Genomic DNA, 27,500 nt, shown 5'->3' on the forward strand with positions numbered 1-27,500 from the left:
CACATTACTCCGTTATCGTCGATGATGCAGGTCTCCAGATTCAGCTGCCACTGGCCACCCAAACTGACCGGCCCACCATTGAACGTGTGGCCCGTATTGTTGAGCGCAATGAGAAAACTGCCGCTTAGGAAGTCCCGGTGTGGTTTCACGATCTGCGTCAGGGTAATGCTATCCGATGGCAGCTTCACATCGTTCGGACGTGCCGTGATCAGGGTAGAGTTGATGGTCAGCTGGACACTGTTGATGGCTCGGAAGAGAGAAGGCGTACGGCCGTAATGCTGGATAACTCCTTCCACCTTCACGACCAGGTGACTATTGGGTTGCACAAACACCGGTTCACCTGTTGCTCGCGGTTGAGGGGTAAATGCTAGCTTTACGGAGGTGTTCTGCAGTACCTGAAAAAAGAATCGCGGCATACAGTGGGAAGACGTAAGCACCGTTTCAATCTGTCGCATCATCATATCGGTGTGCTCGTGGGTGAGCGTTTTCGTGCCACCAACTTCCACAGGAATCGTCTGCAGTTGCTTAGCCACCAGACGGCACACCGACAGTAGATACTTCGTCTCAGGATGTGAGCTTTCCGGTTCAATTTTTGCCGTTTCTGATGGATTTATGATGGAAATCGTTTCGATCGAGAGCTGCAGCGTGGCACACAGATGCTGTACCGCCTCCAGATGCTCGAGCGTGCCGGGATCGGCATCAAACGAGCTCTTGTATAGTCGACCGTAAGCGTCTTCGCAGTTTTTCAGCAGCTTCACATGTTTCCGTAGTTGATTGGTGATGTGGCCATACTTTTGCAGCGGATCGCGACAGTTCTGTGCCAAGGTTTGCGATATTTCCGACGGTGGCGTGATGCAGAGAGTGTTGCGCGTGATGACGATACTGTGCAGCACCTCCAGCAGCATACAGCGTAAACGGATCAGTTCCGATTGGAAGACGAGTGGATGTTGTGACGAAGAGCTGGCCTTCAGTGTGGATAGTGCGGTACAATACAGATTGATGGCCTTTTCCAGACGATCGATCAATGTAAGAGCGCCCGGTTTAGTCGATTGTTCTGCGACAGCAGGCTCTCGTTTGATATGCTTCGCTACTAACACCTCAAATTCTTGACCATGATTCAGTATGCATTCCGCTTTCGAAATCTGATACAGCGCTACCAGGTAGAAATGTAAGTTCTCCAGTGAAATATTTTTAGATAGCTTCTCATAGATAACCCCGGCAAGGAAGTGCTGTCCATAGCGTGAGGCCGATCTAGCTATACGGTATTGCGTCCATGGGTTGGTCGTCTGGAACAGCTTCAAAAAGATACCGATTACGTTGTCTGGCATAAAGGAACCAAGCATCGCCTGCATACAAATGGCTGCCAATAGCTCGATAATATTGGCCCGTTCCTTGTCGAGCTCGGCACCAGGTCTAGCGAGCGAATCGAGCTTCTTGAGTAGATGCTGCATCACGGAGCTAAACGGTACCGGATCGCTAGCGTTCGCGATCGGATGATTTTGGTAGAAATCACACGAAACGATCACGTTCGAGCAGATGGCACCGAGTGCTTCGCAAATCAACTTTGAATGACCGGTCGAATGCGCTGTGTCCTCACTCAGCACCTCGGCAATCATTTCGGCAAAGCTTTCCCCGAACTCGCGGCTCGTCTTGGACAGCTGCACTCCGCACTTCAAATACAGACGGAAGTCTTTGATGGAAGATTTGTCCTGCAATGATGAGTGTATCAAGAACTCCAGGTGCATGTTAAGATACTCCAGCACGTGCACCGGCGGAGCAATCTTCTCCGTGTGGCAGTACGTTATGAGACTCGTCAGAATCGTCATTGCTCGTCCGCCACTGTCGTTCTCCATCAGCAAGCATTTCTTGCAAACGTCCAGTATCTGCTGCTGCTCCTCGTTCAGCATCGTGTGGCATGTGTGCGGGCACTTGGTGAGCGTCAGGATAACATCCAGTGCCATATTCTGATTGCTACACTGCAGTGTAAGTACCAGCAACCGACTGATGGCCGTCTTGGGCCACAGATAAGCCCCCTTCTCAGCCAGTCGCTTTAACGAAAGCAGCACCGTTGACTGAACGCGCTTTCGCGGATCCTGCAGGTACACCAGCAACAGATCGACCTGATCCGGAATGTCGACTAGCGTAGCACACGACAGCTGCGACAACGAACGAATGATTTCCACCACAAACTGCTCGGACGGATACTTGGGAAGCAGATCGCGACAGAGCGCCCGTACGAGGGCCGCCGTACTCGCATCATGGTGCATGTGGCGTAGCACCGGTATCAGATGTAGTTTCATGTTGACCGGCGTCTGCAGACTCTCGATCATCGAGGCCACCTTCGAGCACATGCCGACGGCGAAGGTTTTCGATTGCGCAGCAAACTGCACGCTGGCACAGATCGCCGCCTCTACTTCCACCATATCGTGGCTGTCGAGTGCCATGCGGATCGCATGGTGTACGTGTTGCTTCTCCGGGATAATGAAGGCCACCGCTCCCAGCGTGCGAAGCGTCAGTGCTCGGGCCACCGGATCGTTGGAGTGGATGACCATGAAGATGCGCTTCAGGAACTCGTCCGTGTTCAGGATTTTCTCCAGGTGCTTCTCGCTCTGCTGGCACACGCGCAAGATCCAGAGGCGCGAAAGATTCGAGCCGATGCGGAAGAACTCGGCCAGCTTCAGGAAGGACGAGTTGATCAAAATCGGGAACGGGTACTTCTCGAACAATTTGGGAAAACGGACGATGGCCTCGCACTGATCGCCGATCTTGTTCGACCGGATGCCCTTGTCCAACTCAATGAGCACCGGGTTGGGATCGCCGTCGCTTTCGTTCAGAAAGTTCTCGTTAAAGTTGTTCACTCTGATGCTTATCATCTTTGCTCCGTTTCGCTACACAGAAAGCCTACAATCAAGAAGATTAACCACGGAAATACCTTCCAACTTTAAGAATTTTCAAAAACTCTGCTGAAGCCGCGAAGAACGATTGTTTTCCAAAACAAATCACGCACACCTTCCTGTGCGTGTCCGTATATGCGTCCGTACGCGCGTCAGTGTGTGTGCGTTCCGCTCGAAGTGTCAAAACTGCTCTAGAGCCAAGGTACTTTAAAAAGACAGGTAGCTTTATCCAGAACAAATCCCCGATTTTATTTTAGAAAAAACTTCAGAGTTTGACATTCACGGGATGGTGGGATGTTTACTTCGGGAACGCTCTTTTCGGAGCTGTTTTCGCTTTTCTGTGGTATTACGACAGTTCAAATTCACGAAAAGTGGCACGAAAGTTGAAGTTTATGCAAATATTCTCAAAATTCTTCCTAGTGTTTCAATATGGTATCGGTCCGTAGGTCTTGCTACCCGGCCTAGAACAAGAGCTAGCTAGCGTTCCTGGACCGTGCTCACTCGCTGTAAAACATAACTCGGTTGCTCGATTGATCTTAAATAGAGAGATGAATCATTTAAACATTCGAAAAAGAGTGAAATCAGGTACTTTCCCTGATAAAACCACCAAACTTGCCCACATCTTCTTCTTCTTCTTCTTGAAACTCACGTGGTTTTGTTGATAAAAGCGCCCTGCTATGAATGTCAAACAAATTCAAAATGGTGACCTGTCAAAGCGGTTAAGATGCTACCTGTCTTTTTAAAGTACCTTGTCTAGAGCAAATGACGCGCTCGCCGTGACTGGGTTTCGGCGTGATTTTTCGTGAATTCGTCCTTTTTGCATCAATTCGCGTTTATCCAAAAAGGAATTAATGTAGTGAAATTAGTTAACAGACATTGCAATTTTATCGAGATCGTGAAGTGAGAATTATGTGCGGTGTTCAGTGAAATCCGTTTGTGCAGTTAATACGAAACGGCGTGCATAATGTGGTGTTTACATCGAACCTTTTTTCATGAGCGATGCTGGAAAAATCCGTGATCTCAAAGTGCCGGTCTGCTGTGAATTGTAAAAACGACGAAAAGTTATCTACTTTGATTTCCAAGATTATTCCAACGGCACGGATCATCGAATGTTCTTCGCCGTTTAACATCAGAGAAAGGTAAGCTGGAAAGCATGTTGTACTACATAATGTTTTCAAGGCCAAACTTTCCTCACCACCCAAAACGTAATCCGTTTTAAATATTATCCATCCTCTACCCAACGATGAATTTCGCTTGTTCTTATCGGCTTACACCCGACAGTTCCTTCGATTTGCGGACGGCATAACTGATATGATTCGACTTCACATTACACAATCATTAAGCTAGACCGGTCATTCCAACACACCTTACATATTTCTGTAAACCCTAGAAAAAGGAACAAACATTCCAGGTTACCGGCGTACATGCGCAGTGGAACCAACGGCAGGATACGCTACTCTTTCCGTTTGTAGCGGACTCCTTCCTCCGGGACCGGTGAACAGACCGCCTACTGCATGGTCGCATCCAGATAACCGAGCATGGTACTTCAGTACGCCGGTAACCCTCTGTGGTCTCGTGGTTGTATTCTGCGTCAATTTCTAGCCCGCGTGGCTCCACCTTTGAGGTTCGCATCACACCAGGACACACGTGCTGGGTAAGCCGTTACGCAAATTGTGAAATCTTGTGTTTGCAGGGCATAAAAGGTGCTTTCCATTGCCATTGCGGTGTGCTTCCAGTATTTGTACACGCCTCCATCCTTTGGGCCGAGAACCCACTCTCCCCGTTATGTTGCGGTTTGCCTTATGTTTGTTTGCTTTAACCGGCGAAAGGTCCACATATCCTGCATATAGTGACGAGTGTGGCGTTGGCGTATACTAATTTCCCATTCAAAAATATTTGTCCCTCGTGATTGTTTGATTTTTAGTTGCCCATCCAGAGGTACGGGACTTTGTAATGTTTTATGGGGTTACTTTGTTTTGCTGAAAAGACACGCTGGTTCATTGAATATGATATCAGGCATCGCTTACTATGTGAAACAACAAAAGCAAATGCCCAGTTCATCACCATAACTGAGTGGGTGGAGTGGGGAGTATTTATCTTTCACGTGGGACGTTTTAATAAACGTTATGGGGGCCAAGTAATTTCATCGATTATTTAAGTGATAGCAGAGAGGTGGGTCTCGAAGAGCGCTGCCCTCGTTTCTCGCTCGCAACCATTCCCTCGTTCTGCACACGTACGAGCTGCCGATAGAATGGATTATGGAGCACAACGGTAGCGGTCAGATTATCCATTTAAATCAATGAGAAAACCTTGAACGCAAACTTCGCTTCAGGTGCTTTGAAGTGTGACCAACCCATGGTAGCTGGTGGGTGGGATGGAGGAAAAAATCAATAAACCACATTTCCTATACATAAAAAGGGTTGGGATAGTGCGTTAAAGGAATCAATCAAACGAAGTGGGATTGTACTACGCTCTTTTTGTTGGGTGTCCCATTTTGCCAGACAAGAAAACTTATAATGTTTGAGGCTATAATTGGTGTTCTTCATATGCGCATTGTGTTCCGCATGACTTGAAATTTTCGGCATTAATAATAAAACACGTGGCCCTAGCAATAAACAAAGTATTACACAATCTTGAACCACACACCGCCCCACACTTTCATTGATTAAGAGCGCGACCAACGTGACCAATGGAGGACGGGTGGGGCGAGAAAGTGGCCCAGAAATAAAACCAGACGATACCCATGCGCCGCGTAGACGAAGTGAGGGTGTGCATCCTTTCACCGACACCAGCGGTGTCATGATTTTAATCCCCCCGTCGTGCTCGAGCGCGCGAAAATCCGCGCCAAGCGGTAACACGCGACACGACACGGCGACTGGTCAGAGGCTACGTAGATGTGGGTGAATCGGAAAGTTTTCTCATTTTTAGTTTACATTGCGATAAGCGTTTCGTTTGCTTCTGGCGACGTTCCATTGTAAAGCGTTGTCCATCACGTGACCGATTCGAGCGTTGCTCTTGACCTTATCATTACTCTCTTGTCTTGTACTAACAGATAAGGGATGCTACTATCTTGCCACTGTTTGCTCTCTGCCCCTCACAGTGCTGCGCAATTAACAAGAATTTTCCAGAAACATGACATCTTTTTGATAAAATGTTGTCGATAAACATTCGGTGCCGCATCCTGCAATCAGGATGACTCAATGCAATCGGATGCACAGGTTAAACCGGTGGTGAGGTGGCAAACTTTGTTTGGTGAAGCAATAGGAGAGAGCAACCTGCAAGGAAGCCGTGCAGCATTAAGAAGCGGTTGGTTGGTAATTTAGAGGTTTTCGTTTATTTTCCCTCGGCTAAATATATCCGACCATCTTGCGATCGTCTTCGCCGCAGACGATCCAAACCTTCGAGCCAGAGGCGTGGCGAACGGAGTGGTCCCTTACCTTCGGTGGCAGCTTCTTGGCCTTATCTTCGCTGTGCCAGTGTGCGTAGGAAACACATCTGTCTCGAGATCTTTCCGTGATCGCACCAGCGAACGATGTACAATGACAAGGCAAAGGTGCATGCGATCGTGACAGTTATCACGCGAGAAAACATTCTGCTCTGCCCTTCCCGGGATGGGGGGACAGTTTTATCTTTACAATCACTATGGGGTTTATGGGAATTTTCGTGTTCCTCTACGATAATAGATGATGAAATCAGTGGCTGGGTTGGTGGCGTTTTATTTTAGCAAACTACATTCTGCAATACTAAGCACTTCGGGACTAATCGAGCTAATCAAGCGAGCGAGCTAATATATTTATGAATTTTATGGTTTAATCCTGCCACAACTACTACAAGACTAGACCTACACCTTCCCGTGGTTCGCATGAATCACTCGCGGGTGCAACTCATTAACTTTTCGCCATTTTCCACTTCTATGCCATGTGCGGGTCCTGTTTATTGTTGTTTCCATTTTCCATCGCCGGCAAATTGACCGGAGGGAGCTCTGCGAGGCCAGAGTCGCGTAAGTTCATAGATGCCGGGCGGCACCATATTTCACTCGTCGTGCTATTCTCACCTCGTGCGCCAAGTGTGGCCACACGTTTGTAGCTCCCATTCCACCTCAGTCTAAACAATGTTTGCCCTAAGCGCGACGGTGTCCGCATGATCGACAAGCGGTGGTTGCACCTTCACCAGGTTGTTTGTATTTTGTTGTTCTTGGATAAACAAGTGATAATTCGCGCAAAGGCTTTTGATGTCGCAAGGTGTTTGGATTAATAAGTGATTCCTGGTCGAGGTTTTTCGTTGCGCAGCATGAGGACAGAAGCATAAGTTTTAAGGAAAAAAAATAAAATCTGGTTATAGTGAGTTAAACTTTTCATCATTTGTTGTTGGCTGATAAGTTTTTTCAAGGTGAAACCATTTGCCGGGAAGCAATTAAACCCAAAACCAACGCGAAATGGCGGGAAATAATTTCAGGCTTACTGATTGCCATAAATTTACCATGCCAGTGATGCACGAAATATGAAACATTTTCACACCACTGGCAACGGATGTACGATCATTTGGGCGACGGGGACTGGTCCAAGAGCATAGCGTTCTTTCTATTTTCTCACCCATTCATCATGCGCGTACCATCATCATCGTCATCATCGCCATGGAGGGCGTTACAGTGGCATCCGCATGTTCCGTTTGGGCATATGTGTTTCGGTTCGTAATTTGTTGTGGTGCCAGCGTGGATACATTGAACAAATGTCACGTCGCTCCTTCTGGAAGATCGCTCGAGCCGAAGCTTACATAATAAACATAAATCAATCCCGGTGGGAAGCTACTTTTATCTTCGCGGTTTTCTCGCGGGGCGTGAAAGCATCTCCCCCGGTGGGCCCGATTTTGAGTGTTAATATGTTTTTTAAAATTTACCTTTCCGTCCCTTGTGACAGATGAAGTGTTCTACTAGATTAACCCACGCGCGCGGTGTGGTTGGAATAGAATCGATGCTAAAATTAATCCTTCGGCAAAAAAACCGCCGAAACCGTGTAGCATTGTGCTTATGTGCACGCGTGACAGAGACCTTTCGTCAACCGTTCGTCGCTTTGTTCCTGATGTCAGTAACAGAAAATCCTATTTTCTTTTAATTAAAAAACTTCGCTTCGCCAATAAATCCAACAGCCAACAGTTCATTTCGCTTCGTCAAATGAAATCCACAACCAAAGCCGCTGCTCTCCACCTTCTCCTGGACAGCTGCGAATGAAGAGCTGTGAAAATTTGCGGCACGTGCTGTGTGAACCGATGATATGACAAACTGCAGCAGCCGCTTCACCATTACCTAGTCCGGGGTGTGGCGCATACTCCATTTTGCACGGTATTTCCATGCTGCGGGGTAACTGCGCACATTGCAATTCCCCGACTCTCACGACCAATGATTAATTTGTAAACCGTCGATCACGCAGCGAGTCGATCGTAAAGCGTGTAGCTTGGCCACTGCAGTGCGCTTCGGAATGTCCCCCCGGGGGGGAATGTGGCAAGCATTACCGAGAGCCATGCTGCACTTCACAGGACCGCAACCCTTCAGTTAAGCACTGGTGGTCGTCGTCGTCATCGTCATCGTCGATGTTGTGAATGGTTTTTGGGTGTCGTAAAATAATTTGATTTATAGAACGCGACCGCAACCGCAACCGCAACCGACTGACGGAAGGTTTACTCTGTCCCCAGTCCGGTTGGTGCGCGACATTGGTGACGCGACGCTCCGGAACACGGGCACGCGTCCAATGGAGGCGCCTGGTAGTTGGAAATAAATTGAAGATGAATTTTGATTCTTTGATAAAAAAAGGCATTTATTTTTATTTTATTTTTTACTTTGTTGTTTATCTTGTGTTTTGTGAATGTCGCAAACCCTTAGTACATTTCACCGCTTGAAGGATCATGTGGTTCAGAACAACGATCCCCTCGAAGCAACGAACAGGATTCCGCTGCAGGTGTCGTTTGGAAGCTGCGTTTGATCGGTGCCGACCGGCTTTCAACTTTTATTTCCATCTCCTCGACTCTTAACGTATAACGCACTTCGCGAAATGATGACGATGATGGTCGCTGCCAACCGGATGCCAAAAGGCCGCCGAGCATTTTTATTGGTCCCACTCAAAAACATAATGCACGCGGTTTGGTTGTCCGTCCGTGTTTCTGTGTTGCGCTCCTCGGGACTGTAAACCAACGCAACCAACGAACCAACCAATCCACCGGAAAACTATAGCACTTTATATCAAATTGGCATTTCGGTCTTAATAAAACGCCATCCAACCACACTCGGCGCTTTATGATGGCGTAGAGGCGTTCTCTAATAATGGATGCCGCGAAGGTCAGTGTTGATGCACCTGTTTATATTTCATCAGGCCGCCGCAGCCCTGCGGGGACCGGTGCTTCGGTCAATAATAGAGCAGGCAAATGATTGTTCTTGCGACACGTCGCGTACATTAATTTTTCACTCAAAGGCGCGTTGACAGTACTAGTTGTGCGTCACGTCCGATCCGTTTGTTGCACTGTATGCTGCGAGATAGTTGGATAGTGTTAAAACAAATGAACAGAATCATGCTTTTCGATCGTCTTCAGCAGCATAAGTTATGGTGGATGGGTAACGGCAAATTAGTTCGTTCGCTTGAGAATACTTTTTCCAGGTTCCTCGAAGCCACCAAAGGGAAACTTCTGTCCGTGACGCAGTATGAGTTGCACCCGTTGTGCCAAGTCGGATGGCTTATTGCACGTCATCGCCACCGCACACTTGAACCGTTGCCAAAACCAGCAAACATTAGCAGTTGCACTCATGTCTCAACTATGCCAATTCGCATCTCCTCATCCCTGCAGAACGGCTTTTCTAAGTTCCACAAAACGCCCATGCTGCTTCGTCTGGTGTACTTGCGTACACGACCGATGCTCAGCATCATACTCCTCCTCCAAGGGAAGGTTTGGAAGGAAGGTTTCACACACATAAATTTGCAGGAAACGTACGTTCTCTTTTCCTTTACTTCTCGGTGTTTGATTTTTCCGTACATGCCAGGAATCGCTCAAGAACTGTTGGTTGGTCGAATGTCGAAATTCGGCGAAAAAGGTCGTCACCCAAGACACGGCAGTGAAATGTGCATTGTTTATTCAAAACAAACTGGTCAGCTGCTGCAGCGAAGAATCTGCATAAATCAACAACTGTACCATCTGTTTTGGCTTGGGGGATTGGGCATATGTAGATGGCGGAAGAGGGGGGAGGGGGAGACCTAGACCCTAAACTAGGAAAACTAGTCCCGCTTCCCCCCCCTCTCGAGGGCGTACCTTGGCACGGTTTTGCCGCCAAAAAAAAAAGAGACTAACCAGCCAGTGGCCCGAAAATGACTAACAATCAGGGAAAAGGTGGATAAAAACAGTTTTGCACAATCGCTGGGTGCTGCGCTGATGATGCTGCTGCCATCATGTGGTGCATTGTTTGTTGGTTGGGAAATGGTCAGGATGGATGTCAGGCGAAACATTTTCAGGGACAACAGGGTGCTGCAACTGCACTCGACGCAGCACATGGTTCGCGTGGCCTTTTGGGCAGGCCTGTTCAATGGTGGCGAGCAGGATTGGACGTTGATGAACGTCGCTGATGCACATTTTGTGTTTGGCCGCTAACCACTAGAGATTGGTTTTCTTTTTTTTTCTTTTGACGAATCTAAAGGTTTGCATCGCAGTCTGATGGCTTAATTTGCATACGCGCGTGACGTAAACGAGGATTAAAAACGAAAATAGAGACTAGTAAGTAACGAAGCATCTATCTAGTGTTCTACCTCCTCTTAGGCTCTTTAGCCGATTCAACGTTCATTGCAGAATGTTAGAGATTATATTTCTATTCCTGTTTTGCCCAAAAACAAGATATACAACCTTGAATCGATCTTATCGAACCGCAGTTTTACCTACGCAGTTCTAATGTTTATAAAAATCTGTTCACATGCTGCTAATAATTCACTTTGGATCGCCCGCGAGCTAAGGTAGAAAACTCACCGCCGCGTTTTATTAGCCTCTTCAGCGTGATTCCGTTTTTTTCGGAACCGTCTTTCGGATCGCCGAGGGCAGACCAATTCGTCTACCGCCAGGACATTAATCAAATGTTTGGAGAAACATTCCCAGACGCACAATCTATTAACGGAGACGAACAACGTCATGGAGGCCGGCCGCGGACCCCAGCAGCAATCTCTTTTATCTTGAAATATTGAAGGCGACAGTTTCCCACCGTCCCAAAAATAAACGAACCCGGACCATAAACGATCAGACAGAAGCTGGTTTTTAATAGCACCCACTTCCACTCACTCTCGATGGTCACAGGGGGAAAAAAAATCCGGTAGATCGGTCCTTGGACGACAGAAAGATGATCCTCGGGGGGGGGGGAAGGTATTTAAAATATTCTTTACACACTTTTCTACAATTCATCGATCTTTTGGATCTTTGATCTTTCGCATAGTACAACGTATGCGTGTCAGATATGATCACAGAACCATAAGTTCATTACCACTGCGAAAGGTTTCTCTTTCAATTTGCTGGTGGCTATAAATCAAAACTATCGCTCGGTTGACATCACCACACCAGGCGATTCGATTGATGTGTAGGTGCGCGTGGTCGGCCGTTCTGCCGAGGGAGCACCGGAAGTGACCTAAAGGACCACGGCAGACGTATGGCGACAGTGGCAACAAAATCCATGCTGCGGTTGCTCCCACTGCCTGGCGCGTAAGACGTTCCATCAATGGCGCACGCTTCGCAGCGTTCACCGTTTGGCCTTCGGCCAGGTTTGCGGTCTGAAAGAAAACCCCCCGGGCGAATGCGTCGCACCAGGAGATTAATGCCGAAAGCAGCAGATCCACGTCTAGCCGCTGATGACTGCAAACGATGTTCGCGCGTCACTGCGGGGGGTGCCTTGGGGACCTTTGATGTCAATCGAGTCAATTATGCCGCCGCTAGCCGCTAGTAGTCCAGCTGAGTGAGCAATCGTTGGTGAGGTTTGTGAATGAAGTGTGGTCGTTGTGGTTTAAATTGTTTATTTGCATTATCTTGGGGAAACAAATATGAATAAGCATATTCATCAGCTGTACAGACTCATTGGTGATAGAGATTAGAGCTTTCAATATTATTCTTGCAAACGATTCCGTCAGTTGTTGTTGCTGTTTGTTTCCAATAATGATGCATTATGATGAAGCATGTTCTTTATTTTCTTTTGCTTCTCTTGTTGTACTTAAACTACAATAAACTTTTGGTCAACTTATCTTTTTATGTAAAAAGTATAATATAGATCTAAGATGAATGAATATTGACTACATCAAATTATTGGTTAAACTTCTTCTGACCAATGAGAATATTCTTATTCAAGGTGTTGTAAGTTAACACTCTGTCTGTATATGTTACTCCGTTGCAGTTCTGATTAATTTACTAGAACCAACAACAGAAGAGAGATCCTTTCATGTGAGGAGCCGTTTATGTTATTACCTTCTCTACATCTAGGCATATTTCTCTAACAACCCCTAGACCAAATACTTCAAAACATACCACAACATCTCTCCCTTAGATCAGTCACAGCCGAAACATTCGCCATCACCTCGTAGAATTCTTCCTCAGCCCTGTTAGAAGATAGTTGAAATTTTCCACTCCGAAAGCAATGGGGGTCTCTCCCTCGTGGACTGTTGACAGCATAGACAAGTGCGTGGACTCCGATCCCATGCGTTGGCCTCTTCATAATGCCGCGAAGGTCGCCGCGAACCGGTACATATTCTCGTCGTAACAGTGTTTACTCGTTCTGCCACTTCACCGTTGGCCACAGTTCCGCGTGTAACGGATTATGTCTTCCGGGGTTATGAGGAGCACAATGCCGGTTGCCGGCTAGCTCAAAGAGACCAAAGTACAACAAACAAAGCGGACTGCCTCCGTTTTGGGCTGAGCGATAACACAATTTATGCCCTACGCTACTGTTGCTGTTGCTGCTGCTGTGTGCGTGATGCTGATGTGTCACGCGTTGTCTGCGGGGTAGCGCGAGGGCGCAAATCATTGAAGGTCGATAACGAGAACGTAAACATTAAGCGCCGCCGTAACCTGACGCTCCTCTTCCGTTTTCGGGTGCCTCCGGGCCCTCATCCGAGTGAAGAACCGGTAATGACCGGTCAGCGAGTGTGTTCTTGACGGAAGCGCACAGCGCTGTTGACCGAAGATGGCCTCCCGCCAGTCTTCTCTCTCTCTCTGTGAACCCTTCCTGTCGCTTCCTAGAAGACATCTTTGGAGACCCAGAAAGGGAGCGAACAATACCGTATACCGTGTGACCTTCGAAACGGAATCACTGGAGAGTCGTTATTGTGTTTACCGGGGCGGTTGATGCCATCCAAATGGCCGAGAAGAGAAGAGATGCTCCAGTGTTGGATGGAAATGTTTGGAAATTATACAACGGAAAGATCTTTCAGCACACGGCCAATGGCAAGTGGCCAGGGCCGACGATGTCTCACTTTCCCCACGTCCACGGCGAGGAGTCGTCGTGATGTTTGTTTACTCCTCGACAACGCAGAGCGACACAGTGAAAACACGTCACGATATGATACTCATCCGCCTTCAAGTGTGGAGGGGATAAACATTGCTGACCTTTTTACGCTGAGCACCGTCCATTAGCTTCCGTGCATCACGGGCCACTGGACCATGCTTGATGCTGACCTTTTGCCCATCGATAAAATTATCCCGATCGGACCGATCCACCGGGCACCACATCCACCGCTGTGGTGTGTCCGCTAGCTCAGCAGAACAGCACTCTCTCTGGTCCACGAAGGGTTACGAAATTTAGGGTTGACCCAGTTTTGGAGAACCATAAACGCATCTCTCGGGTGTAGGGCGGTTACACAAATCTCCATCTATCTAGTCGTTTCGATTCGAGTTCTCGTGCGATGCTCCATCGGGACTTCCCTTCTGTGTTGATCCAATAAATTGCTGCTAATGTATCGAATGGCAGAACATGTCCCTGTACTGGTAGGTTTCCGTTCGACTGACATTGTTACCAGCAATAGTTGTAGTAGTAGCAGTACACACAATGTTGAACCATGGACATCCTAAATTCCATTCCTGTGAATCCCGTAGTCCTTTGCTGATTGATAGTGTCCATGCTTTTATGGTGTTCGTTTCGTGTCCGTCAAAGTAACTTACTGTCTGCCTTCTGCTTGCTTATGATGTATGTTCCATCCATCCACACGGATATGTGTTCGGTTATCCAACATCCAACCTACAAAATGTTGCCGCTCCTTTTTTATAACATGGTTTACCCCCCTCCGCTTAACGTCGGAACGACTCTTTTTGCTGCTTCACAATGTTTTGTTGCGAATATTAATGTTAAAAACACAATCTGCGCTGAAGCGCGTCCAAGGTATGGGGTGTGAGTCTGCTACTCCCTTTCTGCAAACACATTTATTTATCTTTTCTTCAATGTTGTCCCTGTGCTGCCTCGCACTGTATCTCTCTCTCTCTCTCTCTATCATACACACACTCGCCCTTCTACTTCTGCCCTTCGTCGAGGAAATCGGTCCTACGTGGAAAACGCACCCAACAGGTTTGAACCGGTTTAGGCGGAACCAGTCGTACGCAGAACGCTACCGTAGACACTGTGGTCGTACGGCACCGTAGTCGTCTTACAGCTTGGCACTTAAAGAGTTGTAAAAAGGAAAAGCAGAAGGCAAATAGTATGTGAAAAGTGTGGGTGGTTTACAAGCCGGGGAATTGTGTGTTTGATGTGCGAATATCGATTTTCGTTCCACAAACACCTCCGCTCTCCGCTCTCTGGCTGTCAGTGGTGCTGAATGCTGAGTTCAGTGCAGAGCTAGTGAAGCTGGATCAGCGCTATCAGTGACACAGAATGAGTTAGTTAGACCTGTCGAGCTCTTTATCGGAAGAGCCACCACTCACGGTCCACGGAGGCTTCGGTGGTCCAGAAATGGAAACAACCTGTTGGTTGTGGCAGTGTAAGGTAAGACCACTTCAGGTCAGCGTCAGCTGCGTTGTTTTCGCTGACTTGACCACTTTTAGCACCGGTTGGATTCATGGTGAAAAGTTTCATAATATTTTTAAACACCTCCCCCCCGGAGTGAAGTGGCAAGGCAAGGCACGCAAGGTTACTTTCCGGGCACCGCCGACAACATGGGGCGGGAATGTTTGCTAAAGCGAGAATGCGCTACCCCGAGGTCCATCGCTTTCAGCGCGTTCCCAGCTCGCAAAGACAACCGGACGATGGTCCCGATGGTTTTATCAGCAGCAGCAGTGGCCCCAACTGAGTGGCTCTCGTTGTTGTCGGTCGCAGCATCCCCTCGGTCACCATTGACCGGTGGGCGGTAGGCGCAAAGGACTCAAACTCCCGCCGTGAGCCGCCGCTCGACGTTGGGACGTAGAAGTATTTCTGGAAATTCAACAAGTGGACGCGGGACGCACTACTACCTTTTGCGGCCCCCGTTGGCAAGTGGAGATCGGATCGGAGCGAGTTCGGGGTTTTTGGGTTATTTTTGAATCTGTTTGTCCGGCCGTTGGTGGTGTGTTCGACCGAGGGTGACTCAGACCCGGACACCATCGCGCCGTGTACGACGGGGTGGGTTTGCTGTGCTGTGACATGGTTTTATTGCTTCACACGCGACCACTTTTCGGTTCGGTCTCCGCTCGATTGACGCCAGGAGCGGCGCCACGCGTTGAGGTGAAGCGCTGTCGACGGCGCATAAACTAGCTAGTGGGCAGCATAGCAAGCACGACGACGATGGGACAAAACGATGTGGAGCGTCAATCGCGGACGCGGACAGGTTAGTTTTGGGCGATGGGTTGGTTTTGGATTGTGATTGTTTCCTTGATCGCGAAGGGGGCGGTTGAATCGAACGTGATCGTGAAGCCGCGGCGGTGCTTAATGGTTTGTTTCCATTTTCGATTGCTGTGCTTAACGGCATTTAGAGGAGGTGCAGTTGGGGCAGGTAGCCGGTTTAGAGCAGCCGATGTCCTTCGAGTCCATTCTGTCACATTCCCGTACTCTCGATCGAGATGGTTCTATCGCGGTGACAATGGTGTTGAAAAGTGTCATTTATAAGCTAGACGCGTGGGAACAGCTATATCTTACACAGGATTTAATGAGGAATAGCTTCTATGTTATCAACGTGCACACAAAGTGATTATATCTTGCTTTTTTTTAAAAAAAAACAAAACCTCCTTTTTTTCGTTCCATTTTGACCATCTCTCTTTAATGAGGCAGCTTTTATGATTACCCATTCAGTATTCAATCGTTTCCATTTAAGAATTGCGTAGCATTTCTCATTTTGACGAAGCTACGACTGTTTTATTGGATTTTGATTGTTTCATCAGGTTGGATTTCGTTACCGAGGCGATACTTAAGAGTCGCTTTGCTATGATAACAGCAACCGAACCAAGAGTGCGTTTTCATCACGCAGAAAGTTGTTTGGAAGTAGCTATTTACGGAATAGTGGTCACTCATATTTTATTTCCAAATGAAATGTCTTCCGTAATCGACCAACTGGGGCCAGCATTCATTTCTAAATCTGGATTTTTATATCATGTGAAAATACCAAATGTAAAATTATAATACACATCTTCAATTGAACTGAACACAAAATACATTCAGAACAAAACATTTTGAAATTATTTCACATCCTGCTTGAAGATGTCATTTGATCTCATCTTTAATTTCTGGTCAACTGTGATTATCTCGATACAAAAAAAAAAAACTATTTGATTGAAGTTCAGACGATAAATTTAGATTGAAATCACTTTTACTGAGTCATTTGTAAGCGTTAGTCCTACGGTTACAAGCTTATCATACTATATTTGCATTGAATTCGTACTTACCTTCGATCACAAACCATACACGATTTCCGAATCTCCTCCTCAACCACCCACCCATGCAGATCAACTCTTACGATTCCGATTCCTTCAAGGGGCAAGTGCTGTAACTTCCTTTCCTCGAAAGCCTTTCAATCGCATCGGATCTCGCTGCTCGATTTCCTACGTTCTCGGGTGTAACAAATCGGTCATGACGGACGGGGTATGGCTGACGATGGTTGGTCGTACAGGCCAGAAGCGAGATCGCAGCATGCCAGCAAAACCGGTCCCGGCATCAGCATTTTTTTTTGTTTTCTATCTTGCCGGCGAAAAGCAAAAAAACCCACAACCCACCATCGTCGATCGGGTTGCTCCAGGAGTATCAACCGGTTCACCTTCACCCCGGTGGCCAGCCAACCGGTGCCCTGACGTTGCCGGCAATGAGTTGCATATTTTTTTCGAGAGCTCCCTTCCTCCTGCTGCTTCTCGTTGGGGTGTGCGTGTACTCACATACCAGGCTGCCAATATGCCCCTCCTGTCTGCCCGTCCGCCAAGGTCTGTTTCTTGCAAACTACTCACGTCATTCGTGCTTGAGTCGCCGGCCGGCCGGCTGGCCAATCGACCACCGACCCGCTGCCGGCACCTTGATGATGAGTTTGCAGATTGGGATCCCCTCAGCCGGACTGCCCTGACCAGAGCATCGCCGGAGCCCGAAACCCGTTTTGGGTGGCCAAAAAACGTGGCGTGGATCCCGCTTTCAATCTCCATATTCCATTATCCTGGGTGGAATAATTTTAGTGGCGAAAGTTGGTTAGTTCAACTTCTCTTTCCCCAAGTAGAGTAGACACCGTTGAACTTCCGCTGTAGGCCAGAGGAGCGGTAGATGATCTTAGCTTTAGCGAACCCAAGCCAATAGCGTCCTTCAGTGTCCGATTTAGAGATGTCGACGTAACCGGTTTCCGTGGAAGGAACGGGAATGTTTTTTTATCACCATGACCGCGACTAGACTCCATGGAAAAAACGTGATTTAGCGACCACGTGCTCTTAAGGTTTTAGAGGAGCGCCGTTGGTCGCTGTGTGTGATGATGGATTTGAAGTTCGAGATGAATTTACATATCAACACAAACTCATTTGATGACGGGAATGGGAACGTTTAATACAGACAGGTAAACTGGTTGCACAAGGGATACATACTAGAGGTTGTATATGATACATTTATTGCATTGGTACCAGGTGTGCGAGGATAGACTTACCGTTGCAATAATGAATCGTATTATTTTCGAAGCAATTCCTAAACATTATCACCAAGTTGTATGTTCAAGTACTTCATTTGTTCTATCTATTTTCTCTTCATACTTTTAATTGCCCCACACTTTTATGTACGACCGTGCCTATAGTGAACAACAACGGATCGAACTTCACGGAAACAACGTCCTGCAAGTCCTGATAGTTCATTTGCTAGTATCATTGTATAGCACACTTGAACCGATCGACGATACAGGTGCCCAAACGCCATCGATCTCATAAGCATAAGCACCGACAACGTTGATTGAAAGCACGATCCGATGCTCAGCTCAGGGCCAATTGCACTTACACTATCCAACTAAATCCCTGCTAGTGGGGCCGTAGACGTCGGGGAACGGGAAGGGGGAGTTCTTAGCATAATGTGCCGACGGTGCACGACGTAGAACGTGGAAACTAATTAACATTCCCCAGTATCGGTGCGCGACACTAGCAAAGAGTGAAACAATGGAGGAGAGATTATCGTGCCCGCGATAGGAGGAGTGGAGAGTAGCTAGCCCCTTCGTTCCGTTCACGTGTCCTTGATCTACCGTCATTCGTTGCTGCTGCATTCTGATTGCACCCGCCTGTCAGTCTGCCTGTCTCAGGCGTTCCATTTCCGCGTTCGAGATTATGTGTCACTCTCCGAAGGAATGTATTTGGTAGTTTTTCTTTTGCGAAACTATTAAAGCGATTTCTGCAGCTACTTTCAAGTGTATTCTTTAAATGCTTTTGCTGTAAAGTAGGATTTAATGCAAATAACTATAAGCTGAAAACGATGACCTACACTGCTGCCACTACGCCTCGAGTTAGAGCATTCTTTTCGATGCCGCCTTTCAGCAATGTTTAGTCTGCGAAGCAGCAAATTCATACCAGTAATAACATTGCAGGATGTCGTCAGCAGCGCAACTAGTGACTACTACTAGACACTGATGAGTGCGAGGTACGGGACGAGTCAATACTATCTCTCAAGTGGTGCTCGGTGTCTGGTGTTTTGGGTTTTTGTTTCGCGTTATTTCCCGAAATAAATTTCTTTTGTGTTCCGGCCGCCAATCACAAGGCAAACCCTTGACTTGTCTCCCTCTATCTACAGGAAGTGACCAGCACTAACCCCACCCCATTAGAACCGTTGGAAAGTGGAAACTCATCGTTTGGTATAACGGGGCCGGAGGGTTTTTCCCCAGCATCTTTGCCATTGACGTCGACGTTGCAATTCATTCAAATTGCTGGTTGCTCGTTTATCACCATCCCCGCGGTCACCGCACATTAGTCACGTTAGTCAGCCAGACCCCGGTCACGTTGTATCTGCTGCATGCTCCACGGTGCATCGGAGAGAGAGAGAGAGAGCGAATGAGAAATGTTTGGTGCTGGTGTCAGTCGCGCGGTTTTGCGGTTTTACGATCAATTGTTATCCGTTGTTGGTCGTCAAGTGAACCCCCCCTCCCACCCACCCATCGGTCCACGATAATGTCCATTTGATCGCCGTTCCGTGTGGCGGTTTTTGCTTTGGTGAACGATGCTCTGGCTATCGTGCGGTATTCGATTGTTGTCCACCACCACTACCCTCAATGGTAGGGGGTAGTTCAATTTGATGAATGACCACTTTTGAGGGCTGGTGAGGGCTGCTGGGGTCGAAAATTAGATGATAGCACTCCGTGTGTGTGTGTGTTTGAGTGTTGCTTTTTCGAAATGATTTCAAGGACACGATATGCTGCGGCTGCCAAGAATCAAAACGATGTCGTACGATGTGTGCCTCGGTGCACACCCCGAATGCCGCCACGAATGCAATGCACGTCTGAACGCTGGTGCACGTTCTCTGTTCGCTTGTTGTAGGTCGCAAACGTTGGTGAATCTGCAACGACCCGACAGGCTTATTCGCTTCGCCCGATCGTACAGTCCGTTTTGATGTGTTTCAGATTATGCTCGCTTAGACAATATATGCTGATGGTAGCAAAGGTTGAAAATTTCTTTGGGATCGTCTCCAGTTTTTACTCATACAGTTCCTGGACAAACAAGTGCCATCGTATCACCTCCCAAATCCCCCAACCCGGCGGTGAGGTAATGTTTGTTACCATTTTCATCATCCCGTCACGAGCCATCGATCAACGGAATGGCGCATTATTTTGATTCCCGGAATTCCCATGTAAACCGGTACAGGGTGTGGTCGCGCCGCGCATGGATTCGCAGTATGGTTGTTGCTGATAATAGTGGCCTGAGGTGTTCGGAAAGGAGGAGAAGGAGGTGCTGTTGTAATGAGTTTATGTCACACGCAACTCTATACCGGATTCGTTTCGTAATGGCTGGTGGTTTTGTAGTACGTACGTCAAATCGGATTAATCGGATCGGATCGTTCATAATTGTCTGTATCGATTTACTACGCGGGCATTCGCTGGTAACGGTCCGAGTTTGTGTAATATTTCTTTACAGGGCGCTTAGTACAACACTTTCGATAACCACCATGGAGTTAATAAATACGAAATAATCTTCAAGATACGCAATGAACGTTAAAACGCTGTTATCTATTTGCAATTCCAGTGACAGCAGGCAAAGTCCACGTTGATCTAGCAATAACTAGACACATCGGTTGCGAAAAATTCCTTCGTCTAGTTACCAAGCCGATTTCTATGAAATCTGCAATCACAAAGCTGACCTTAAAATCACGAATCACCCCCCGTTGGTTTTGCTTAAGCCATTTCCTATTCGGCATTTGATAATAGAAGCGGACAGCAGCAAACGGTCTAGTGGGGTTGAGTAGAAAGCCATGCGTTTCGCTTAGACGACAAATCCATGCGGGGGGGCCTCTTGGTGGGCAACACGATTGATAGTACAATCTGCTATTGGCAACAACTTTTTTGGTCATAAAAACAAACTCTGTGCCTGTGTACTCGCGCGCGCGCGTGTGTGTGTGTGTCATTGGGGAGTCCAGACATTGGGTATACTCGTGGTCAGTTGGTATAGCTCCCTGATTGGACTTGTCCGATTGTGGGACCTCGACCTTTGGTGGTGGTTGGCGGGGGCCGTTCTATCGGATGGACTTTTCGCAATCGAAATTTTTCGGGTTGTTGTTGCTCAAGGTTATTATTATTTTTTCTCTCTATCAATTTCTTTTTTGCTTGAGCTTTAGCTACTTATCAGGAGGAATTTAAAGTGCGGATGGCGGATGTAAAGCCTCGCCAGTGAGAACATCATGAACAATGGCATGTTTCATGATGGAATAAGTTAACCGTTTTGAAAATTCAATTGGTTACCAGTTGCCCTTGAAGCGGTTCATATCTAAGTAGGTGGCTAGACGATCCCCAGGTGTCAGAAAAGGACCCCTAATGATGATGTGTGCTATGAATTGTGTATGAGCTGCGTTCCATGCGATCATGATTATTGATTATGTACTGTTTGTCTAAATGTCCGACCTGTAAAGGGCCAGACAAATGTTTCCGATGTATGCCGTTACTTTCGATTATTGTGCTACAATGTCCTCACGGTACCAGCACGATAAGATCCGCGCCTTTCCGTGTACCGCGTTCGTCTCGCGCTACAACCGCGGTAAGCGCATCACTCTATCAAAAGGGCATTGGCATCTGGGTTGAGGGTGTCGCTGTTGCCATAAATAGAGCGTTTAGAATGCACAGTAACGGCGCTTGGTGAAGGCAATGAACCGGTTTCATAAGGGGGTTGAGCGGTGTGTGCCACTAGGCACTCCGATACTCATCTTCGATTGTATCGCTCCAACACTAGCCTGAGGCAGAATTGATTAGTCTAACACCAAAAGGTGTTACCTCTCAAGGGTGGAAAATGCCCAGCGGAACGTTCCAATGCATACAAACAAAACCGCTGTTCCGCTCATTTGTAGCATGTGCAATAAGCAGCAGACATGTTTAGAGCAAGCGGTTGGCCGGAATCGAAGTTGCCCCTTATGGCCGAACAGACTAACCAATCTTTATTTTACTTAACCTAAATCGTTACCTCAATCCGATCGCGTAACTCATTCTAATTGCCACCGAACTCGGTCAAAACCTAATGGCTTATCGCACAACCTAATTGTAAGACAGCATGGGAAATTCCCATTTATTAGAATCCTTCAAGTGCTGGGAGAGAACCACTGCTTACCCCTCAATTAATTACAAACTCTTTTCACTCTTCTGTTCTACAGCTTCAACTAAAACGAACCGAAGGACCAATCGAGTAAATCGAGGAACGCCTTGAAGCCGGAAACCTGGCGTGACGTCATTGTCGGTACAACTCTCTCAGCTATACCATCACACCTTCATCGGTAACTAGGACGAAGTTTGCGAGTGCATCGGCGAAAATTAGGACAACGCACCGCGTGTACGTCATCAAGCTGCAGATCCACACTCCCTCCTGTACCTGAAATGAGTTGTTACTTATGGTGATACACAGAACGTGTGTGTGTCTCTGTATGTCTCTGCAAGCATACCGCTAGAGTCGCCACGGATCCTAATGATCTTAATTAAAACACTGAAACCGCGCGGCAACCAATGCGTCTCCATCTACCTCACTCACGGTGTACGGTAGAATCCTTAATGTGCGCCACGGTAGCAGCATCATCGATTAGCACCACGATCAGTAGCGGCGGTTATACGGCTAACGCCTAGCGTAAGGGTGCACAGAGTTCACATTGCGCTCGTTTTGCGTACTTCTTACCAGCGGTGGCAGCAGCAGCGTGCACATGTTAAAAGGGCCGGCAAAGGAGCAGTCTTGGCGCGATATCGGAACACATTCGCTCTCATCGAGCCAGAGAGCGCACGACCATCGAGCAAGCTCCAAGCCCCAACTCCCAACCGTCATCCCAGAGCGGGAGAGATTGCTGCTTGCTCGAGACACTACGAACCAGCACGAACCGTTTGTCGGAGAGTTCTCAGCCCGGGCCATCATCATCGTCATCATCGACGCCCCTACGCTGAGAAAGGGTTTTCCAACCGGGAGCATGCAATCTCAGGGTTAGTTTTACAAAAACCAAGCCGACGCACACACAGAGAACATAAAACACCCGGGGTGATTAGCGCACGGGCACGGGTGTGTTGGGCACGACGCTCTGCTGGTGGTGATAGCAATGCGCGAAACCCGTACGACGCGGTGCGAGACGAGACGACGACGCGTGGAAGCAGCGGCGACGGAGGACGCAGCGAAACGGCGAACGCGAATAAAACTACCGAACGCGGCGTGACGCTCGGTCAGTTTGCATCTGGTAGCGCGCGAGTCGAGAAGAAGCCATCCAAAGCTCTCCATCCACTAGCAGCAGCACCACGAGCTATCCACGCGAATCCAAGCAACCACCGATCCGCGGATCCCTTTTTGAATTGACGCTCTCGCTCTCACCGACCCGCCGGTTCGGTAATATCTCTCATCTCGAGAGACGTATAGTGTCAAAGTCGTGCGTTCAAGTGACACCGTCATCAGCATCATCATCATCGACATCGACATCATCGTGTACACTCGGTATCGAGCTTCTCCAACGCCACCAGGGTAGTCAGTGAGTCAGCGAACGAGCACGCGTCCGGTCCTGCACACGTTTGTTACTTCGCGGTTGCTTAGTGGCGCGAACTGTCTATAAGCTATAGCGAAACCGTGAGATCGTGAGTTGGTCGCAGTGCACCACCGCTTGTGGAACACCAGGAAGGAACGTTTTAGAAAAATCGATCAACAATAAACCGGCTAACCGGGGGATATATCGTTCGCAACATTACGCGGAACAGGGAAATTAGAGTGCAATTAGTGAAGTCGTGACGCCTGACGATTGATAGTCAGGTGTATCCGCGCTAGTAGGGCAGTGAGTGCGTAACAGCGGAAGAGTGATCGTCTTGGTCACAAGCGGCATCGAAAAAGCGCCGAAGTAGATTCCATATCAGAAAGCGCGTCTGGCGGTGGTGGTTAAACATTGCTGCTCTGTCATTTCATCGAATTCTCGAGAAGAAACCGCGCCGATTTGTGTGTGCCTGCCGCCTGCGTTAGTATAGCTGGGTTGGTTTTACGGTTAAACGGAGCGGAACGACGGCGGCTACACTGAAGTGCTAAGCAGACGCAGACATCATGAAGGACATCAACAGCGGCAATAACGGCAAGGGAAATCTTCACAAGGACACCATCTACAAGGATGTGGTCATCATTGGTAAGTTGTAGTCCCGCCGGGCGTAGATTGTTGTACTGTTGGCGAGTGTCGGTTGATAGTGAAATTGAAAGCTCTCTCTCTCTCTCTCTATCTCTCTTTTGCGCTGCTCTATTTTGTGATAAAACAGCACGTGCATGATCACGCCGGTTGAGCGTGGTCGCGTCGCTAAATATGGTCGAAACATACGAGACATCTTTCTCTACATTATTGTCACAGTTCTTCCGAACATACCGTTGACTTGCGTTTGAAGCACAGAACAGCATCGCGCAGTGGAAGGGAATTAAGTAACGATTTCACGTGAAGCATGTCAAGTGGTATTGTGCTGCTGTGGCCGTTTGTTTGATTGGTGGCTCTTTTGAGGCCATCGCACTCATCGCTGATGGTGGTGTTTGATCTAACGAAAGCCCTAGCGCATAGGCGTGTACTAATTAGGTAGCCACAGCCAGAGTACATACAACCAGCCAGTACTGATTTCCTGTCGATAAGCAATTCTGCAGTAATTAATCATCGGTCGGTTTCCACTCATTGCGCCCTCATTCGGAGTTGATCAATCGGGTGAAATCGACGCTATCGATGATTGCCATCTGCGCCACGAAGCAGTACTGCAGTAGTTTGATCGCGAATGATGGCCGCATAGTGTGATCAAGATCTGCTGGCGATGCCATTATGATTCGAAATCCGCTTTACATTGTGGTGCGGGGGATGTTTTTTGTTTTCATTCACCAGAACTGTCCTAAAGGAGGAGGTGATTTGTGTCAAAACCTCCGGGTTCCAAGTTCAGCGCTCTGGTAAAAGATTTGCGACGATCCTGATCCAGGAGTGACCACCGCTGCCACTCTTATCTGTCGACCTTTATATTTCTTCTAGATGTTTCGTAATATTTTTTTTTCAAAATCCTTTATTCATTCACTACATCCTTTAGTTGATTTAAGTGTTTCATTCAACACAAAGTACGCGTTCACTTGCAGCTCTGTTGTCGCTGGCGATTTGGTTTCTCCGAAAATAAAATAAAAAACCACAGTAACGGATGCGGTAGAAGGTTTTGGTCAGTTTGTCGGGTTTACCACGATGCTTATCTCGTACGCCGGTGCGCTTTAAATGCGAGGGCTGGTTAACATGTGATATTTTGTAAATCAAATCACAACCTTTCATCACAAAGATCATTGTAGAAGGGCGGTGGTGGTGGTGGTGGTAGGTGCGGTGTCGTTCGCGCTACCCTGATGATCCTCAATGTTTCATTCTGTTTGCAGAGTATTTTAGTAACACACACAACACGTGACGCTTGTTCTAATGCTCTCGTCGTCAGCATCGTGCGCTTCTCGGACGCTCGGCGAGGTTCAACGTTTGCCTCAATGTCGGTTCGAATGATAATCTGTGTTCAGCTGCTGTTACAAGATTTCTGCGTGGCCCCTTGTCGTTTCTAGTCTCTTTACACCATCGTCATCCAAATTGCCCACATTTAAAACTCGTGCTCGGCACCAATTGGACACAATCGAGGGAGAGGGGTATCGTAATTGGCTCAAACCCTCCCCGGAAAACAGGAAAAACAAGTCTCGACCTGATCAATCATGATGAGGATGGCATTTGTAAGCCGAAAGGCGTCGCTGATAAGGCCCCAGGTCTCAAACTCGAAAAGCAGTTTCACGGAAGAGATAGCGACCCGGGCAATTAGATCATCCATCAGAATCGCTTCTGGCGTCACCAGACTCACCGTATCTTGCCACTCGTACACGATATGCATCATCTGCGTTCTGTCCAATATTTTTGCAAACTCATGCTATGGAGTTTTCGTGGAAAGAAGAAGCCAGAAAGAGTGCTCAAGTACTTTTGTGCACCCGCTGGGGGAGGGTATCGGGTTCTAGCACCACTCGTGACGCGATGTTCTTGGGTATCGACCTTGGACCTCTATGTAAAACATCTCTTACCTTGTACACGTGGTCACAGTTTGTGTTTGTAGTTGTGCTTGCATATTGATTTATCGCCTTTAGCTCGTAGCATGATGCGAAAGATAAACGGATAAACGGTGCTGCCTTGTTATGACATCTGGCAACCGACTCCGAATGGCCAATCAGTGGTCGGTTAACAACCGTCCCGCGAATCTGGCCCATACCGGTACCGGCCTCGGCGCGCACAGTGATAAACGAGTCGCGTGCTTTGCGTCCGTCAAATCCACTTTGTGCCCGACAAAAACGTGCGCCCATCAATAACCATTTGCGTCCGCTGTAAAGCGGTCTCTTATCGCGGTGTCTGACCGGTGGATGGATAGGCCCGGCGGGGGCACACCATTCACTCGCTGGTTTCGCGCGCGAGTGAGCTATTTTTTGCTCGCTCGCTCGTGGTACGCTCAGCAGCGGCAGCTGCTCAGCACATCTCGTGCGCGCGCGATCAGCTGTTCACGAGGGGCTCGTTGTGTTGACGCATACCGAGCCGATGACGGACGCGCACATGGCGTTGGGGCATCCACAGGCGATGATAAGGCGCAGGCGCACACTCATTCGCGATCCCGCGCTCCACAAGTTAATCACGGCGTCGACGCGCACAGCAAACCAGAATCGGACGGGGGGCTATGGACCCCAAGCCAGCGGTCTTTCGAGATAAGATTGTGGCAGACATTATATGGTTGTCCGCGCCGGGCTTCTCCACTACCACCACCTTCCTCATGGCTTAACCTATTGGCGGTCGGGGATGGCTGATTATGTGGTCATGATGAAGCATAAATTAACAGTTAAAAAAAAACGGACAAGAATGAATATAATCGCCTTGCATAATGTGTGCTTTGCCGAGATTCGAGATTTGTATGGTGGAGTCCGGATTGTTCTATCGGACACGGGACACTCCGAGCGAAGGGGTCTCGAATGATCGCTTTCGATTGGCTTTGATAGTGAGCTCGCGCTTGTCAGAAAATTGCTCGTTGTATCATGAGCATGAATCGGCAATTCCGCCAACCAGCTGATGCCGATAAATTACTCCCCGGCATCGGTGACGCGATGATTAATATTAATCAAGCTCGTGAGGGAACCCCAGCCGGGTACTCTACTTAAGGCAGCGGTGCATTGAATGACTTCTAACCCTGCCAACTTTGATCGTGACATCGTTCTCGGCCGAGTTCTACGATCATTTTGACTGTTGCCAATGGCAACAGTGGTATCCAAGTGGTATCCACAGTCGGACAGAAGAAAGGAGGAGCAGAATATTCAATTTCGCGATGCAAACGAAGCGCGGCCTTAACACATTGTGATGCAAGTGTGCTAAACTCACGTTTTCTTCTTCTCTCTTTCCGGTTCTCTACCGTTGCAGGCAATGGACCGAGTGGAATATCGTTGTCGTACATGTTGGCCGGCCACTGGCCGTACTGGGTCCCGGAGCAGGCCCAGAAACATCCGGATGAG

The 27,500-nt window shown here is 48.1% G+C and overlaps 2 protein-coding genes across 2 annotated transcripts in view; one reads left to right on the forward strand and one right to left on the reverse strand.

The window, feature by feature from the left end:
- The window catches only part of LOC125953934 (integrator complex subunit 7), a 3,102-nt gene extending 165 nt beyond the window's left edge, over positions 1 to 2,937 (reverse strand). Inside the window, exon 1 of the mRNA XM_049683790.1 lies at positions 1 to 2,937. This exon is cut by the window's left edge and continues 165 nt beyond it. Within this exon, the coding sequence (XP_049539747.1) occupies positions 1 to 2,873 (2,873 nt within the window). The 5' untranslated portion in view covers positions 2,874 to 2,937.
- Positions 2,938 to 22,974: 20,037 nt separating this feature from the next.
- LOC125953944 (oxidative stress-induced growth inhibitor 2-like) overlaps positions 22,975 to 27,500 on the forward strand; it is a 9,439-nt gene continuing 4,913 nt past the window's right edge. Inside the window, exons 1-2 of the mRNA XM_049683832.1 lie at positions 22,975 to 24,111; positions 27,409 to 27,500. The exon at positions 27,409 to 27,500 is cut by the window's right edge and continues 114 nt beyond it. Of these exons, the coding sequence (XP_049539789.1) occupies positions 24,033 to 24,111; positions 27,409 to 27,500 (171 nt within the window). The 5' untranslated portion in view covers positions 22,975 to 24,032. The remainder of the gene's footprint in view (positions 24,112 to 27,408) is intronic.

This window comes from Anopheles darlingi, chromosome 3 (assembly GCF_943734745.1).
Source record: "Anopheles darlingi chromosome 3, idAnoDarlMG_H_01, whole genome shotgun sequence".
NCBI lineage: Eukaryota > Metazoa > Arthropoda > Insecta > Diptera > Culicidae > Anopheles > Anopheles darlingi.